Here is a 19,015-nt window from a genome sequence, read left to right as displayed (position 1 = left end):
CTTACCTTATTTAGATTTATTTGATTAAATAACGTGCCATTTTGGCTTACTGAGGGAATGTTGCAAAGTTGTCAAAGTTGTGGTGGCAAAAGTTCAAAATCCAAAATTCTTAGCTTCAGCTAAAATATACTACATAAAGTTTTACAGTGAGCTGTTTTCTTGTTAAAGTGTAATGCGATCTTGGGAAAGTGGGCTACATTACAGTTTAAGTGCACAAAATTCTTAGCTAGGCATTGCAAAATTACTAGAGTAATCTCAGGAGGTGACTTAAATCTAAGGGTATTTCAGCCAACGTGCCACAAGAGTAACCCTTTTCATATGAGGCTGATCGATGTGCCACTTTCAGCCAAGAAGGATAACTAAATGGTTTCTTACCATTTGGAGTAGTTTTGTCTCTTGAAGATTCTGGATTCACATGCTGTGCATTATTCTGCCAACTAACGGTTAGACCCACCTTTTCCCTTGTTGCACTATACTAGGTAACTTTACTCCGTTAACGTCAGGTGGTATTAAAGAACTGTATGGTAAATTGCCGCCCATCTGATGGTAAAGACATGGATTCAACTTTCTCTTAGAATGAATCAGTCTGTGTTTTATATATTATCTTCCTCTGGATCTTCCTACGCATCAACCGCCTGATCCTTTGGTTGATCAAAATAATCTCCCTCATGTCTTCCTCTTCTTCCTGAACATACCGCGAAAGCTTTAAATGCACTCCGCCTTTCTAAGGCAACTGTAATAAGCTGCAGCCATTTTGTTTATAGCACATGCTAACTTTGCCTACCACATGTGTCGGTCCTTGTGGGTTCGATTCTCCTGCATCAGAGACGCTACATTTACAAACCAGCATGCTCAGCCCTAAGAGTATACATTTTTGTTACTCAAAGGCAGTCTGCTAAATCTCATGAACTCAGCTAAGCGCCCTGTACTCTTGGTGAGAATCTAGTCGTGTGAGCAAAACTAGAAACTGAGTTTTGTAGAGTAAATATTTGGATATTGCCATTTCTCAGTGAGTTTAACTTAATTTCTGATGTCTTGTGGGCAATTTCTGTGATCACAGCCTATTTTTTTCCCAATAAACATGATTTTAAATTAAATCAAAACAGGAGACTGAGCTTCTTCGACAATATTATTATGTATACAAAACAGGTATGCCTGCGTCTTCCACGGCAGCCGATTCTGCATTCTTTCGGTCTCTGTTTTAACGTGTTTTAGAAGGAAATTTGGAGGACCTCAATGACTCCGAGGTCTTTTTCTTTTGTAAAAGAAATAGGTCAGCCTCGAGCGATCTATTTTGCTTTTCACGGTCAATGAACTTTCAGATCTTCTTGATCTCCGAGGATATCCTTATCTTCTTTTTCGGCATCTTGTCCCTAACTTGTTTCATTATCTTGGTAATTTTTTTAAGTCACGTTGAATGTTTTAACCTTAATGGTGTTGTTGAGGATTTCAACATCGAGGGCACGTGTTTAATTCAGGGAATACACGTTTTCAGCCACAAATGCTGATTGTCCTGAAGCAGGGCATGCGGTTGTCTTTTTGACATCAACCAAAAAATTTTTTTTACACTTGTTTCATCGGTCTTATATTATGCTGTGTCTTTGGCATTTACATTCTGTAATTGTGCACCCTGCACCACTTCAGTACCCTCAAGATCATCTAAGTCCTCCTCTTCAGACAAATCCTTTCCTGCCATGCGCGTCTATTGAGTTTGAGCCATACCTGGAGTTGATTTGTGGAATGCATGGTGTGCCCTACACTGCTTCCCTTTAAAAATAAAACAAATCTAAACTCTAAGAAAAAGACTGGTACCCAACACTCAGTTTTACCAAAGGACAGTCATAAAATTAATTATGTACTTAAGATTAGCTTTAAATATTTAGTGGTTAATTTAGAGAACATTAATTGCTATATTTTCCATAAGCTAAGGCCACACAAAAATAAAGGGAAGCAGGATAAAACCAATCACCCTTAAAACAAATTATCTGGCCTCCTATGAATAAAGACAGAGTAAAACCTGGCTATTTCTATACCAATCACCACCAACGCTTTAGCTGTAGCTCCTGGTGCCTTCCTCTTTACTCTGTGCCCTCACCGCCAAGAGTCCCATCTTGCTACTAAACCCACCAGTGGAAAATTGCATAAAAAGATGGTGGATACGTACTGAGGCATTGTGAAATTACAGTTAGTATATTATTGAGTCATGCTGGCTCTATTTACTGTCAACATCCAAAATAAAACGTTATTCAAAAGATAATTTCTGGAGCCAACCAGTAGGTAGTGGAATAAAGCCTCACATGTGAATCCAGAATAGTATCATGTTGCAGAAACACAATTGTCCCAAGCACGTGTCTTCAGGTCTCTTGAGGGTGTAATGATGTGAATACACCCTCCTCTGTCTCCTACTGCAATGAACGAGCCATGTGGAGTGCTAGCCCTGAGTTTTGCTTCCCCATCTTGTATAATGCAGAGCATCATCAGGATGATCTGATAAACAAGCTCTTCTTTAGGCCAGCTGTGATGTATCACAGTCTTGGTGACGGGCTCACGTGCAGAAGACGGTCCTAGGCAAGTTGAACCCACAATTATGTATGGGCAGAGGAATGTGTACTATATCGGGCTGTTATCATGCGCAGACAGTGGCTTCATCTACAACTGTGGTACAAAAGGGGGTGGTGATGGACGGTGATGGATTAAACCCATGTCTGTTGACTGGGTGTGAGTGTTTGATTGGTTCAGAAGCTCCGTCCATCACCACCCCCTTTTGTACCACTTCATCTACAACTGTGTCCTAGTTATTTCAGACCCAGCAACCACTTAACAACCAGTATCTAATGAACTGGGGAGATGCTGTAGGTGGTTTTTAGACCCTATACTTCCTATCGGGAGTAAATCATGCACCCTTTACACAGACAAATTGAGAGAAGGAATACATACCCTGTCGAAGTGGTTGAACGAGGCCCGGAACTCATTCATCTGTTCCTGGCTGATGCCTTTGGCATCTCGGGTCAGGATTTGGTTCTCAACCTCGTTGATGGTCCGGGCGATTGTGGTGAGGAGTTGCTCCCAGCCCACTCGGATGTGCTGAAGGAAAAAGAATACACCATGTCACCTGTATGCGGTTGTACAATTGACTGTCCTCGTGCAAAGCATGCTGCTCGGTCAGCAGTCTGGGAGAGACAGTATGTGGGCACAGCTCCAGCACACTTGAATAAAACAAACAACTTCAAGATGGCCGCTCTGATAAAACTGGATCTTTAACATTCCAGCATTTTCTCGGTTTCAACTGTTCATAGATCAGAAATTATAAGAACTTGTTCTCGTATGAGTCAACCCTTTATATGTTGGTTTAGTGAAAATTTAAATTTTTTGTTCCAAAAGAGTTTATTTATAAATGAAAATGCTGTACATTCCTAAAGACATACATGGTAAGAGTACGAAGTATCCTCTAAAAGAAGTTAGACCACTTGCTCTTTTTCACAGATGTAAATGGTTTGCAGTAATCACCAACAAGGACTGATAATACGGCAAAAAAATGTGGGCTCTATGAAAGATCCATGCTGCGAACATCGGTCTTAAACAAGAATCCTGCAGTGGGTTTTTAAATAAAGGCCAGTCTAAATCTGGAAGTTCACGAATGGGAAGGTAATAAGTATATAGTACATCATCAAGGCATGAGAAGGCCAGTTACACCAGTTATACCGTTCACTTCCCTTAAATTGGGGGTACATGAGGAAATGCCCTGTTCGGGCTGAATTCAAGAGTAGACCAAATCTTTATATTTGTGGAAACACATACTGAATGGTTAAAGCAACCAATAATTACGGATACAGATTTAGAAAATGGACTTTAGGCTTTCAGGCAAAGGCTGATCGAGTGAATTGGAAAGCAGGGAGGCGGAAAAAGTCAATTCGCTTTGGTGGCAGCCTCGAGCGCCTGAATCAACACATTTTCAGTCCAAGTCTAAACTTTATCCCAAAGTGTTTTACTGTATTTAAACCACTCATTGCCAGTAAATGCATCACGTTATGCATGTGAATCTGATAACTGAATTACTCAGGTTGGAAAAGTTGCTAAAGACAGTAGCATCATCTGCAGATAACATACATAAGAAATGCATTTTAAACCAAAATCATAACGTTACCAGTGTCCCTTAAAGCTGTACTACATTTAATACAATGAAGGACTAGATTTTAATAGGCCAAAATAGTTTTTTTTCCCTTAAATTCTCTAGATCGATTATGAAATGTTCCTGTAATTTAATTTGTCTTTCTGTTTAATTCGCAGAGTTTGCTGTCCAGAGACAGAATATTTGTCAAACTCTGACTGGGTTTTATTCCCATGAATTTAATTAGTTATTTAGCAAACTTTGGCAGATAAACATTTTTGTCACAGTATTGCACAAAGTCAAATCCTATTATCTCAGCTTTTTTCACTACTTTGACGCACCAGACCTCCATGTTTACTAGTTTTATTAACATGCTGCATGTGATATGTCACATAGGTTTTAAGCACACCTCTTAAGTGTATAACCTGTTTTTTTAGCTTTCCATCCATTTAAGCCAGTCACAGCATTAGTAATGCATTTTGAGGAGAGATATGAACTGAACTAGAATAGATCAGCTCATCCGGTTTCTGTTTTCAAAAAAATCTTTTCACACCAGTTTCAAGGGATCATGCTCATCTGATTGTCTTGGCAACAGGTGTGTTAACAGCAATACAAATAAAAGCAATATTATTACTAGCCAGCTACGTAGCACCCATCACAAAATAACTAGCCTCCTGGAACTTAAACAATATGCATTCTTTCACAACATATTTCAATCTACCGGAGAAAGATTAACAGCAGGGTCGATCCCTGCAGGATTTCAACTCGTTACTTACAGGTTACATATAAATATCTGCAGCTGGGGCTAAACCCAAAGAACTGCCTTACCAATAACATTTTAGAGCATGGTGCGGACAGTCATTCAGTATAAGAATTGACTACATGACTAAGTTCTAACTGATGTAAGTACTGAAAGTAGACTGGAACATTGTGGAAGCGCAGTCCAATCTGCTCGTTGGTCAACATTGATCCTTCACCCACCGCGTGGGTCTTACCTCCATGGTATAGTTGGTGTGCTTGTTGTCGAAGATAAGTGCCTCTTGGATTTGCTGGTGGTCACCCTCCAGCTGGTCAATCTTTGGTTTGTAGTTGACAATGCTTTTCTCGTACTGCCGCAGGTGGCTGATCTGGTCCTCGAGAGTGCCGTGCATCTCGATGGAAATGCGCCCGATCTCCTGCAGAAGATGTGTGAGGAGAGTGGACAAGAGTGAGGGAGGAGGCACATCAAGGCCAAGCCCAGTTATGCATTTTAATATACATGTTTTAATGCGGACTGTGAATTCGGTCAATACAAGGAAATTTACTTAAAAACATCAATTGTCCATGATACTCTAGCATGCACAAAAGTACTAATGCACACACGCATGCACACACGCGCTTTATGTAGGTAAGGTTTGAGAACTTTGAGCTCCTCATTATTTCCTGCCTGGATGATAATTGGGGGTGTCCAAATCTACAGAAAACTGGGATCAGTTCATTCTCTGCAGAATTTAGAAATTCAGTAAATCTGGTATTAATAAAAAAAAAAAATCTACAGACATTCTACTTCTGCCAGGCAAAGGGAAAAATGAAATAATATCAATAGGTTAATAAAGTGTATATAAATAAATACGGTAAATTGAAAATTGAGCGTTTTAAAATGTCACGTGGATGTAGGGCAACAAAAGATACAAATATATTGTCCTACTGATACACAGGGCACTAAGGGGCAGATGTATCAAAATACCTATTTGCGATTCTCAAATAGCGATTTTTTGAGAATCGCTATTTGAGAATTGCAAAATCGTATGACTTTTAAAAAAAAAAATCGCCATTTTTTAGCGAATTCTTAATATTCCTTATTTGCGAATTGCAAATTGCGAATTCACAATTAAGGAATATTTTCCCATTAATTTCTATGGGCCAGGAGGCCCATAGGAAAGAATGGAAGTTATTCTCAATTTGCGATTCGCAATTTGCTAATCGCAAACTGAGAATAATTTCAAGGGGGCAAGGGTGTCTGAAGGACACCCTGCTGCACCCCTGAAATGTACATGTGTGCGCATATGGCACACAAACATGCCCTAAGGGAAAGTATGAGCGCCACATGGCACCTTTACAAATGCCAAAAAGTGCATTTGTAAAAGAATTCACAAATTACCACCAACTACAAATTGGTGGTAATTTGCGATTTCTTAGTGTGAAATCGCAAAGCTAGAATGTTTCTTACATAGAATTTAAGGAATTGTATTTTGCGATTCCTTAAATGCTTGCGCAAAATTAAGGAATTGCAAATGTTGTGATTCCTTCATTTTGCGATGCGATTTTCATCATACATCGCATTTGCCGATTTTTTTGTCGCAAAAACTGCTTTTTTGCGAATTGCAGCATTTGCGACAAAAAAAAACGGATGTTACATCTGCCCCTAAGATCCCTCCAGAGCACGAACACCTTCTAAAAGTTACCAATCGGACCTGAAAACCTCCAGTGGTATGCTATAATGTGGGCTGCAACTGCAGCAGGAGCATTAACCAACTATGCAATCTTACTAACTTGCATTAGTGTAAATTCCAGAAAATTCTGGTACTATAGAGGCCAGTGTCTGATGTCATGCACCGTACACTGGCTCCCAACAACATTAAGGGTAACTTGTCTGTGTGCTCTGTTGTAAAAGGATGTAACTACTACCCAACTGGTGGCATTTATTTCATCACCCTTAGGTGATAAAGCAGGTATAAATTGAATATGCTACTTACCAGTATGCATCTGATCTTGGCATGTAGGGCTGCTAACATTCATATCTATTCCATAGATCGCCGCCTAGTGTTGGGTCCGGATGATTGCACATTGTTGTCCTGGAAGAGTCTTCGAAGTATCACGAGATAGGTGGCTCCTCCCCTGGACTACAGTGCGCATGGGCATCGACTCCATCTCCAGATTGTTTTTAGCCATTGTGGCAGAGATGGAGTGAAATAGTGTAAAGGATGTCCATGCTAATGATTGAATGCAAGAGAGTATCTGCAGCCGCTACGGGCACCGGGGAGGAGGGTGGGCGATATGAATGTTAGCAGCCCTACATGCCAAGAACAGATGCATACTGGTAAGTAGCATATTCAGTTCGAGGCATGTGGGCTGCTAAATTCATATCTATTGCATAGAATACATAGCAGTCTCTCCATTAACGGCGGTTGCCCGTGCCAGCTGCAGAAGTCTGAAAGAGTGTCTTGAAAACAGCCTGTCCAACAGCTGCTTGGAGTGCACATCGACACAGTAATGTTTGGTAAATGTGTGCGGTGTAGACCACGTGGCTGCTCTACAAATGTCTTCCAAAGGAATGTTCCCCAGGAAGGCCATGGAGGCCCCCAACTTGCGTGTGGAGTGCGCCCTTGGGGGTATTGTTAAAGTACGTTTAGCTTTTTGATAACAGATTTGAATGCACTTAACAATCCATCTGGCTATTCCTGCTTTGGAAATAGGGTTGCCTTTGTGCTGTGCCGAGAAGGCAACAAAAAGTTGTTGTGTTTTCCTAAAGTGTTGTGTTCTGTCAATGTAGTACATCAACGCCCTCCTAACGTCCAATGTATGGAGCATTCTTTCCGCTACTGTTTGTGGGTTTTGAAAGAATGCGGGCAGGTCAATAGTTTGGTTGATATGAAACTGTGACACCACCTTCGGAAGGAATTTGGGGTTAGTGCGTAGTACTACCCTGTTTGAATGAATTTGTATGAATGGCTCCTGGATTGTGAGCGCTTGCAGCTCACTAACACGCCTGAGCGATGTAATAGCAATGAGAAAAGCCACTTTCCATGTCAGGAACTGAATTTCGCAGGAGTGCAGTGGCTCAAAAGGTGGGCCCATCAGCCTAGTGAGGACCACATTGAGGTTCCACACTGGAGCTGGTGGTGTTCTCGGAGGAATGACTTGTTTCAGTCCCTCCAGGAAGGCTTTAATGGCAGGCACCCTGAAAACAGAGAGATGCTGCCTGTTCTGGAGATAAGCCGCTATGGCGGATAAGTGTATCCGAATGGAGGCGTACGCTAGATTGCATTTGTAAAGATGTAACAAATAGCAGATGATGTTAGGAATGGATGCATCCAGCGGGTTGATATTGTGTTCTGTACAGTAAATGACAAACCGCTTCCATTTTGCTGCATAGCAAGCTCTGGTAGTGGGCTCTCTCGCCTCCCGTATGATATCCATGCATTCAGGAGGCAGGTTGAGGTAGCCAAACTCTAGGACCTCAGGAGCCAGATCGCCAGGTTGAGCTGTTGCGGATCTGGATGCTGAATGTCGCCATGGTTCTGCGTCAAGAGGCTTGGAGAGAGATGCAGCCTTTGATGCGGTACCACGGAAAGGTCTAGAAACGTGGTGTACCATGGTTGGCGTGCCCACGTTGGAGCAACCAGGATGAGCGTCATCGAGTGTTGCTGTAGCTTTCTTGCCACCAGCGGAATGAGAGGCGCTGGGGGAAAAGCGTACGCAAATCTGCCTGACCAGTTCATCCATATCGCATTCCCTTGCGATTCCGGGTGAGGGAACCTGGCGGCAAAGCTTTGGCATTTTCCCTTGTGGCAAAGAGGTCTATTTGTGGATGACCCCACCGTTGGAAGTACGGGTGTAGTACTGATGGATGTATCTCCCACTCGTGCATTTGATGGCTGTATCTGCTGAGCGGATCCGCCATCTGATTGTCCTTGCCCGGGAGGTGTTCTGCCATGAGGAAAATGTTCCTCTGAATGGCCCACTTCCACATGCTCTGAGCCAGATGAGACAGCTGTGGCGAGTGAGTACCTCCCTGTTTCTGGATATAGTACATGGCTGTCATGTTGTCCGTCCGGATCAACACGACCTTGTTGCACAGATGTACTTTAAAGGACTTGAGCGCCATGAAGATTGCCATCAATTCCAGGTAGTTGATGTGCAACTTCTGTTGCTGAGTTGTCCACAGTCCCTGCACCGTGTAGTGGAGCACATGAGCTCCCCACCCTTGGAGAGATGCGTCCGTTGTTAGGATAATCTGTGGCACAGGCTCTTGGAACGGTCGTCCCTTGCAAAGGTTGTGTGGATTCCACCAATGCAGAGAGTTGTATGCCCGACCGGTCACCAACACTAGGTCTGTCAGTTGTCCCTGAGCTTGTGTCCACTGATTTGCCAAGCATTCTTGGAGCGGACGCATATGCAACCTTGCGTGCGGGACTATGAAGATGCAGGAGGCCATCATGCCTATCAACTGCATGAACACTCTCGCTGGTAGTGAGTGTTGCGGTCTGAACCTCTGGATCAGCGACTGAATGTTGTCGATCCTGACCGGGTTTGGCTGAGCCATAGCAGTCAGGGTGTTTATTGTCGCGCCCAGATACTGCCGCACATGGGCTGGTTGAAGGTGCGACTTTGGGTAGTTTAGCGAGAACCCCAGACTGTGAAGGAGGCGAATAGTGTGGGACATGTCTGCGGCGCACTTTTGTTCCGACTTTGCCTGAACGAGCCAGTCGTCTAGGTAAGGGTCGACCTGTATGTTCTGTCTCCTGAGGTGCGCCGCAACTGTCGCCAGACACTTTGTAAACACTCTGGGGGCAGTGGTCACTCCGAAGGGTAGGACTTTGAACTGATAATGCCTGTTTTGGATGGTGAACCTGAGGTATTTTCTGTGGGATGGGTGGAGTGGTATGTGAAAGTAAGCATCCTTGAGGTCCAAGGTTGCTAGGAAGTCCCCTTGGTTCAGCAGGGGAAGAATCTGCTGCAGTGTAAGCATGTGAAAGTGTTCTGACAGTATATACAGGTTGAGGGGGCGTAGATCCAGAATGGGTCGGAGGGATCCGTCCTTCTTTGGGATAAGGAAGTACAGGGAATAGACCCCTGTGCCTTCCTCCTCCACTGGTACGAGCTCGATTGCGCCTTTTTGCAGCATCACCACTACTTCCTGCTGCAATAAGTGCAAGTGCTCTGCCGACATAGGACGTTGTCTTGGGGGAATGTTGGGTGGAGTGGAGGTCAACTCCAAACAATAACCGTACTGGATAAGCTGTCTTACCCACCTGTCTGTGGTGATGGACGTCCAGACTGGCAGGAACTGCTGGAGTTTCCCCCCGACAGGTGTTGGATGGTCGGGGGGCAGTGACAGAGAGTCACTGTTTGTTGGCGGCAGAGGAACGGGAGTTGTTGTTTCCTCTGCCTCTGCCCTTGGCACTATTACCTCTGTAACCCCCTCTACCCTGCTAGGGGTACGAGGATTGTGCGCCACCTTTCGTGAATTGTGTTTGTTGACCCAAGTGTCCTCTGGTAACACCGCGTGCACCTGAGCGACGAAAAGTGCTCCCCCTGAACTGTTGAGACTGAAGCGCCCCCATGGACTTAGCTGTCTCATTGTCCTTTTTAATTTTCTCGAGGGTGGTGTCAACATCTGGGCCAAACAGTCTGTCAGGATTAACGGGCTGGTTGAGTATTGTTGTCTGAATGTCAGGTTTAAACCCTGATATGCGAAGCCATGCTTGGCGCCTTAACATGACGCTAGTGTTAATCGCCCTAGCCGCTGTATCAGCCACATCAAGTGCACACTTTATTGCAGCGTTTGAAATGAGCTTTCCCTCTTGTATGAGCATTTCTGCTGCCTCCTTAAACTCATCAGGTAGGTGTTGAAGGAGCTGTTCTAGGGTGTCGTAATGTGCCCTATCATATCGTGCCAATAGTGCCTGTGTGTTTGATATACGCCAGATATTGGCAGCCTGCGCAGCCACCCTTTTGCCCGATGCCTCAAGCACTTTCGACTCCTTGTCTGGGGGAGGAGCTTCACCCGTTGTCTGGGAGTTCGCCCTTTTGCGGGCATTGGCGACCACCAACGAGTCCAGAGGCAACTGTCCCCAAATATATGCAGGGTCCCCAGGTGCTGGTCTGTATTTCTTTTCGATACGTGGGTTCACCACTCTTACCCTGGTAGGTTCCTTAAAGATCTCTGGGGCATGCTTAAGGACACCTTTTAGCATAGGAAGTGTTTTAACTGTTCTTTCTGAGACAGAGAAAGTGTCAAACAAAAAATATTCTTCCACCGGGTCAGCATGCATGTCCACATCATGATTCGCAGCTGCCCGCTCTATCAAGGCATTAAATGCCGCTGAATCCTCAGTTGGGGATGTACGTGCACCAAAACCCTGTGGGTCCTGTACCACCTGATGGCCTCCCTGGTCACCAGTGTCGTCATATGAGTCCTGTTGTACATCAGGGTCATTGTCAGCTGGGAAATTGTACTGGTCATCCTGGTTATCGTCCTCTCCCCCTGACTGGTTGGGGGAAGGTGATGGACTCCTCCTTGGTGGATGCTGAATATGTTCAACAAGGGTAGGAACGTCCTGTGCCGGCCTTTTCTTTTTCAGTGGAATGACATAGGATTCCAATGGTTGGGAAGTGATCTTTCGTTTATAGAGGGTCAATTTCCCGGTTTCGGCATCGATGTAATGCTCAGAGTGTTCTTCTGAGGCTTGGTGTCGATCCAATCGGCCACTTTGTGTCGAAGGTTCTGACGTTTCAGCGATCTTCGGCACCGATTTGGTTGCAAATGCCTTCGGTGCCACCTTCGGCGGCAGAGTGTAGAGAAGCTTGGTTGAAGTCTTCGCAGGTGCGTCCACTGGTTTCGGAGCCGATGGCGTGTGAGTTGTCGACGACGAAGCCTTCTCCCGAATACGTTTGAGGGAGTCAGCGACCTGCTTTGTGAATGAAGCGGAGGGTTTGGTAACCGATGCCCCATGTCCGCCACTATCGGAGGACCTCGGTGTCAACGAGGTGGCCGCCGACGAATCTTCGGTTGCAACGGTCCGTGCCTCCGTTGTAGGCTTAGGCGCCGATGCCGTTGCTTTAGATTTGGTGTCTTTGTGCCGATGCGTAGTGCCTCCGGACTTCGGGTCGTGGTCCTGTGCTGACTTAGCCTCGACCGGTCATTTGCCTGTCGGCGCCGCAGTCGCGTCCGAAGGTGTTTCGACAGCTTTAGTGGACTTTGCCGGCGTAACCGTGCTCGACACGTGATGGACGACCTTCTTCGAGGACGGGTCCTTGGCCACTTTCTGCGGCGCCGTCGACTCGACAGCCTTCTTCGACTTCGGAGGGCGACGGAGTTGATGAGGGAGCAGGCTTGGTCATTTTTGATGGGACGTCGGCCATTTTAGGTGTCGAATCCGAAGGTTTCGTTTTCGATGGGACGTCGGCCATCTTTGGTGCCGTCGATTCCGAAGGTTTTGGTTTCGGTTTCGATACGCGCAATGGCGTCTCCGCTGGTGTGTCCGTGGCCGGGCCAGAAGGCGGGGCCGGGGATAGCGGTTCAGGGTCGTGGGTAAGGCCGAGTGGCGATCCCGTGACCTGTGGCTGAATCATGTAACTTTCGGGGCATAGCTCTTCCTCCGAGCTATCTTCCGCGGCCCCATAAACTTCTTCGTCGTCCCCTACCTCCTAGACGTATTCAAGGTCTTGGCTCTGTCCTTCGACGTGTTCTTCGGGATCATGTAACTTTCGGGGCATAGCTCTTCCTCCGAGCTATCTTCCGCGGCCCCATAAACTTCTTCGTCGTCCCCTACCTCCTCGACGTATTCAAGGTCTTGGCTCTGTCCTTCGACGTGTTCTTCGGGATCCGTCGACGGTGGTGAAATCTGAAGATGGCCTCGGCCTTCTTCTGCGGGGGTCGTCGAATATGTCGTCCGGTGCCGGAGCCGCTCGCCGGGCCTCGAGGCGCGCCGCGCGCCGAAGCTTGAGCGTTTTCTTTGACCTGAACTTTGAGAAGGCCATGCAGTTGTCCTCCTTGTGGTCCGGCGAGATGCATTTGTTACAGACTGGATGCACGTCGATATGTGGGTATTTGGACCCACAGACGGGGCAGAACTTGAACGGACTTCGTTCCATGGTAAGATCGTCGGGGTCTTGCTGCGACGAGAGGGCCTCGATGTCCGAAGAGTTACTCGACTCCGCAGAAATCCGACCCGAAGAGTCGGATGAAGCTCGAGACCGCACGCGAACAATACCGACGCAGGTACGAAGGCCTTTTGGCCTTAAAGAAGTAAGTTTTTTCGATTCCGACAAGGAGACGTCGAAACCACATCCGAACCCAATGGCGGAAAAAAACAATCTGGGGATGGAGTCGATGCCCATGCGCACTGTAGTCCAGGGGAGGAGCCACCTTTCTCGTGATACTTCGAAGACTCTTCCAGGACAACAATGTGCAATCATCCGGACGCTGGTCCAGAAAGAATCGCATACTGATCCTGTTGGAAATTCACTGGTCAGCCCCATCACCACAGACTGAACTCCATTTAGCAGGATGCTTTGTCTGCTGTTACTTCCCTAAATCAGATCCCACAATAAGACTCCCCTTCTGAGTTGAGCTGGCCAGAGACTCAAGAACCACTTCCATATTTTGTCCTCCATTCAATTTCCAGGTCATATAATCACAGACTATTACATTTGCCACCTGCAAAAATGTCAGTACAACAATGCAGGGGAGCCCTGTAAGAAATGCGTTACTTACCTGTAACTGCAGTTATCCAGTATTAGTGTCTTTCATAGATTCACATGCCTGAATCATTCCCCGTCGTCGAGACGGGAGCCCTCCGGTATATAAAAAAGTAATGTCCTAGAGACATACATAGAAAAGAATAGGCCCAAAGGTCTCACCTTAGTAGCCTATCCACGTCCTTTTGCAGGAAGGACCAAACAGAGCAGGCCCCAAGGGTCCCACTTTGGTGGCCTATCTGGGTCCTTTTGTAAAAAAAGGACCAAATAAAGTAAAACAGCCAATCAGCTACTACCTCCTTCTAGAACCTTCCTGCCAGGAGCCCAAGTCTCTCAGATTTTCGTACGCACCAAGCTAGTTAGGCGTAAACTCATTAGAGAGAAAGGTGAGCCCTGCCAGGGGAGGCGGGAGGGTGCATGTGAATCTATGAAAGACACTAATACTGGATAACTGCAGTTACAGGTAAGTAACGCATTTCTTATCCAGTATTTGGGTGTCTTTCATAGATTCACATGCCTGAATCAGAGTAGCGAGCAATACATTATGCACATTCTGTATGAATATCAGGTATGATTATGTAGATAATACATATCACATGACTATCAAGCACAAATGCAATGACATAAATACAGTAAGATGATGTGCATACCAGTAAAGGATGGAGGGATGTAGTAGGGCTCACCTTACTGGAATAGATGGCGAAGCACTGCTCGGCCCACTGCTGCATCCTTCATCAGCTCAGTATCCAGGCAGTAGTGCCTGGTGAAGGTGTGCGGGGACTTCCATGTCGCCGCTCTGCAAATGTCCAATATCGGCACTCCAGCGAATAGCGCCGCAGACGTGGACATGGCTCTAGTCGAATGAGCTTTGACTAGTGAGTAAAGGCCGTCCGGCCTTGTCGTGACAAAAGGTGATCGCAGAAGAGATCCATCTTGAGATACTCTGCTTCGTCAGGGGCATGCCCAGCCGTGGTCTACTAAAGGTAATAAAGAGCTGGGATGACTTTCGAAAGTGTTGTGTCTTATCGATGTAGAATTTGAGACATCTCTTTAGATCTAGAGATTGTAGAGTTCTTTCGGCTGCCGTGGTAGGATTCGGAAAGAACGATCGAAGCACCACTGGTTCGTTAAGATGAAAGTCCGAGGGGACTTTTGGAATGAAGTGAGGGTTAGTCCGCAGAATGACTCTGTCTTCCCTGAATTGAAGAAAAGGATCCTGGATGGATAGAGCCTGCAATTCACTGACCCTTCTGGCAGAGGTTAGCGCCAGGAGGAGGGCCGTTTTCCAAGAGAGGAACTTGATCTCTGCCTTATGGATGGGTTCGAAGGGATGCTTCATTAGTTGATGAAGAACCACATTGAGGTGCCACGATGGAGGAATTGGTTGTGGTCGTGGAAAGGACCTGAATAGGCCTTTTAGGAATTGTTTGATGAGCCTGTCCGCCCACAAAGATGGGCCCGTAGCCGTCCTTGTGAACCTTGAAATCGCCGCTAGATGCACTTTGATGGATGCATGTGCAAGGCCTGATTGCGCAAGATGCAACAAGTATGGCAGCAGCTGCTGTGGAGTGGCATGGAAGGGGTGCAAGCCATGATCCACACTCCAGGAACAGAAACGCTTCCATTTCAGTGAGTAGGTTTTGTTAGTGCTGACAGCTCTAGCTTTCGCAAGGACATCTCTGCAATCCTGCGGGATGTTCAGGTGGCTGAATTCGCGGTATTCAGGAGCCAGGCTGACAACTTCAGAGAGCTCAGGTTCGGGTGTAGAACCTGCCCTTGGGACATCGAGATCAAGGCCGGAAACTGCTGCAGGCGAAGAGGGGGCCGGGCAGAGAGGCGATGAAGCTCCGTGAACCAGTGCTGCCTCGGCCAGGACGGAGCAATGAGGATCAGAGTGCAGGGTTCCGCTTTCATCTTCCTGAGAACCCTGGGTATCAGTGGGAATGGCGGAAAGGCGTACGCAAAGACGTTGCGCCATGCGATGGAAAATGCATTCCCGAGGGTTCCTGAGTGGTGATGCCTGCTTGCGAAGCTTGGGCATTTGGCGTTCTCTCTGGTGGCAAAGAGGTCTATGGTCGGGGTGCCCCACTCCTCGAAGATACGGTCCAGCACCTCCATGTCCAGTTCCCATTCGTGGGAAGGAGACCTCTCCCTGCTCAGTGCGTCCGCCAAGACGTTGTCCTTGCCCGGGACGTACTCTGCTTTCAACGCTATTCCATGTGCCAGAAGCCAGTTCCAGATTTTTTGCGATTCTCGAGATAACGAGATCGAACGCGTACCCCCCTGTTTGTTCAGGTAGTGCATCGTCGTGGTGTTGTCCGTCCTGACGAGCACTGGGGAGTGACGAATGCGTGGAAGAAACGCCTGTAGAGCCAGGAAGACCGCTCGTAACTCCAACAGATTGATATGGAGCTTGGTTTCCTGTGTCGTCCATTTGCCGTTGATCTGGAGTTCCTGGAGGACTGCTCCCCAACCTTCCAGGGACGCATCCGTAGTTATTACGTGTGGTTCTGCTGGGAGCAGGAACGGTAGACCCTTTGACAGATGGTGGAGGGACGTCCACCATTGCAAGTGGTTGATAATGGGTCGAGTGACTCGTATGCGGTCCTCGAAAGAGCCTGTGGCTTGGGTCCATTGCTTTGTCAGTGCCTCCTGGAGTGGACGCATTTTCAGGCGGCAGTGGGGAATGAGCATTATGCATGAAGACATCATGCCCTGGAGGGACTTGAACGTGCGGACCGGAAGAGTCTTCCGCGAAGCCACTACCTTGGCCAAAGAGATGAGTTTGATTTTTCTCTCCTGAGAGGGGAAAGCCTTGACACGCTCCGTGTCCAGAGTCGCTCCAAGGAACGTGATGACCTTGGTGGGTTCCAGAGTCGACTTTGCGTTGTTGAGGGTCAGTCCCAGGCGGTGGAAAATATCCAGACAGGCGCTGGAGGATGAGGCTGCGGCGGCCGCTGTTGGTGCCTTCACCAACCAGTCGTCCAGGTATGGAAACACCTGGTGGCCTTGCTGACGAAGAAATGCTGCCACGGGTGATCGGCATTTGGTAAATATCCTCGGGCCGATTTGAGGCCAAATGGAAGGACACGAAATTGGTAGTGCTGTCCTGCCACCGCAAACCTGAGGAACTTCCTGTGCCCTTTGAGAATAGGTATATGGTAGTAGGCGTCCTGAAGGTCTAAGGATGTCATGTAGTCCCCTTTTTCCAGAAGACCAAGTATTTCTTGCAGAGTCACCATACGAAACGATTGTTTCTTTAGGAAAACGTTGAGAGCCCTGAGATCCAGGATTGGTCGCCACTTCTTTCCTTTTTGGTGGATTAGGAAGAAGTGAGAGTAGAAACCTTGTCCCTTGTGGACCCGTGGAACTCTCTCTATCGCTCCCTTCTGCAGCATGGAAGCTATTTCCTGAAGAAGTAATCGTAGGTGCCTGTGTGATCGTTGGCACGGTGGTGTTGTTGGGGGAATAGAGGTGAATTCTAGGGCATGTCCAAATCGAATGAGTTGGAGTACCCACCGATCTGTTGTTATAGTTTGCCAATTTTGTAAGAAGTATTTCAGTTTCCCTCCAAGTCTTAAAGAATGTAGTGGTGGAGGGGCTAGCCGGGGAGACAAGTCATTGTCTGTTGCCAGCAGGTCGTTTTTGGCCCTTTCCTCGGTAATTGGATTTGCCGTAGGAAGACTGTCGTCCCTGTTGAGGTTGTCGCTGTTGAAATTGCGGCTTGGACTGTGAATAGGAGTACGAAGACCGATTTTGATAGGAACCTTTGTACGTAGGTTGGCCTCTTCCCCTGTTGCCACGAAAGGACTGGGTCCGGAATTGTAGAGTACCCAAAGCCTTGGCGGTGTCCGTGTCCTTTTTAATGGTGGTGAGGGCCGCATCAATCTGTTCACCAAACAGGTGCTGGCCATCGTAAGGCATATCTAATATCCTGGTTTGCACCTCCTGGCGGAAAGTGGTGGCCTTGAGCCAACCCTGTCGCCTCAGGACTGCAGCCCCTGCCAGTTGCCGGAAACCAGTTATGGCGGCATCAATGGCACAATCGATGAGTTCTGAAGCAGAGGTCTGGCCCTCTAAGAGAAGTGAATGTGCTTCCTCTCTGAGATCCTCCAGCAGATTGGAAAGATAGGGTGCAATGTCCGCCCAGAGTTGGCGATTGTAACGGCTCAGTAGGGCAATTGAATTAGCCACTTTCACCGTCATGGACGACGTGGTAGTGAAGCGTTTGCCAACGGCATCCAGTTTCCTGCCCTCCTTGTCAGGTGGCGTCGACAGAGGCAAGGCTGGATTTCGTGAGTTCTTCTGCGCCGCTTGAGTCACCACGGAATCTGCTTTGGGGTGACCTGTCAGGCATGCCGGTGCCGATGAGATGGCCTTGTATTTCTTATCAAGCCTGGGCACCACCACCTGTATAGAAGCAGGAGTTTGCATGATTTGTTTACCCTACTTCCAGATATAGTCAATAATTGGGATTGACCTTGTGGTCTTCCTAGTGGGCTCCTTGAAGTCATAAAGGAAGCATTCAGTTTCCTGGGTTTCCATGGACATATGGAACCTCTTGGCTGCCCGCTCAATGATGTTGTGGAATCCACCGATGTCTGCGGGTGGAGACTCCGAGGTCTGTGGATCCGGAGAGGCTGGAGAATGTGCCACATAGTCCTGGTCTGCATCCGGGTCCGACTGGTCGTCATCGACTTCCCCTTCCTCCTGTTCCCTCTCCTCTTCGTCAGATGAGGGAGCGTCCTGAATGGGAACCTGTGTCCTTTCAATGACCAGGGGAGTTGGTCTATGGCGGGATGAAGGAGCTGGCGCCTGTGCAGCTTGAAGTGCAGGCGCAGAGGGTTTCTCCGGGAACCTTTCCTTATAATCCTTTATGAGGAATAGTAGGTCCGAGACGATGGATGCGGGGAGACACACCATAGGAGTAATCTGTGTCTGGGATGGAGGTTGGACCTGTTTTTGTAGAAGGTCTTCTTCCTCTTCCGGCTCCTCGTCTGTGGTTTGGCACTTCAGTACTAGGTCTGATGGACTAGTAGCCTGCGTAAAGGAGTCCTCGTCCGACTCCTGACCTTGTAGTATACAGGCCGGAGGTAGTTGTTGTAACCTACCGGGCGATGTCTGACACGGCGTAATAGGCCGTTTAGTAATTTTCACCATGACATGGCTCACTTGCGGGGAAAGGCGTCCATGGCGTGGGATAGGAGTGCAGACTCCTTCCAGGGTCCTGTAGACATCGACGCTGGAGTCGACGGTGTCATGGCAGGTATTTTCGTTGACTGTAATTTACTCGTCGTCGACGGTGGTTGCGACGACGGAGTTTTCATCGACGTCATTTTCGTCGACGGTAAGGTCCCCACCGTCGACGGTGTACTCGTCGTCGACGGCTTTCCCACCGTCGACGGGATGATCCTCGTCGAAGAAGTCCTCGTCGACGGCGTC

The 19,015-nt window shown here is 47.4% G+C and overlaps 1 protein-coding gene across 3 annotated transcripts in view; it reads right to left on the bottom strand.

Moving 5' to 3' along the window:
• ACTN1 (actinin alpha 1) overlaps nucleotides 1–19,015 on the bottom strand; it is a 301,498-nt gene that overhangs the window by 15,276 nt on the left and 267,207 nt on the right. For all 3 annotated transcript variants that reach the window (XM_078659463.1, XM_078659464.1, XM_078659465.1), the window contains exons 17-18: nucleotides 5,104–5,283; nucleotides 2,938–3,084 (exon numbers count right to left, since the gene is read on the bottom strand). In XM_078659463.1, the coding sequence (XP_078515589.1) occupies nucleotides 2,938–3,084; nucleotides 5,104–5,283 (327 nt within the window). The remainder of the gene's footprint in view (nucleotides 1–2,937; nucleotides 3,085–5,103; nucleotides 5,284–19,015) is intronic.

Source organism: Lissotriton helveticus, chromosome 9, assembly GCF_964261635.1.
Source record: "Lissotriton helveticus chromosome 9, aLisHel1.1, whole genome shotgun sequence".
Taxonomy (NCBI): domain Eukaryota; kingdom Metazoa; phylum Chordata; class Amphibia; order Caudata; family Salamandridae; genus Lissotriton; species Lissotriton helveticus.
The sequence above is the reverse complement of the archived record's forward strand: the minus strand, read 5'-3'. Positions and strand labels throughout refer to the sequence as shown.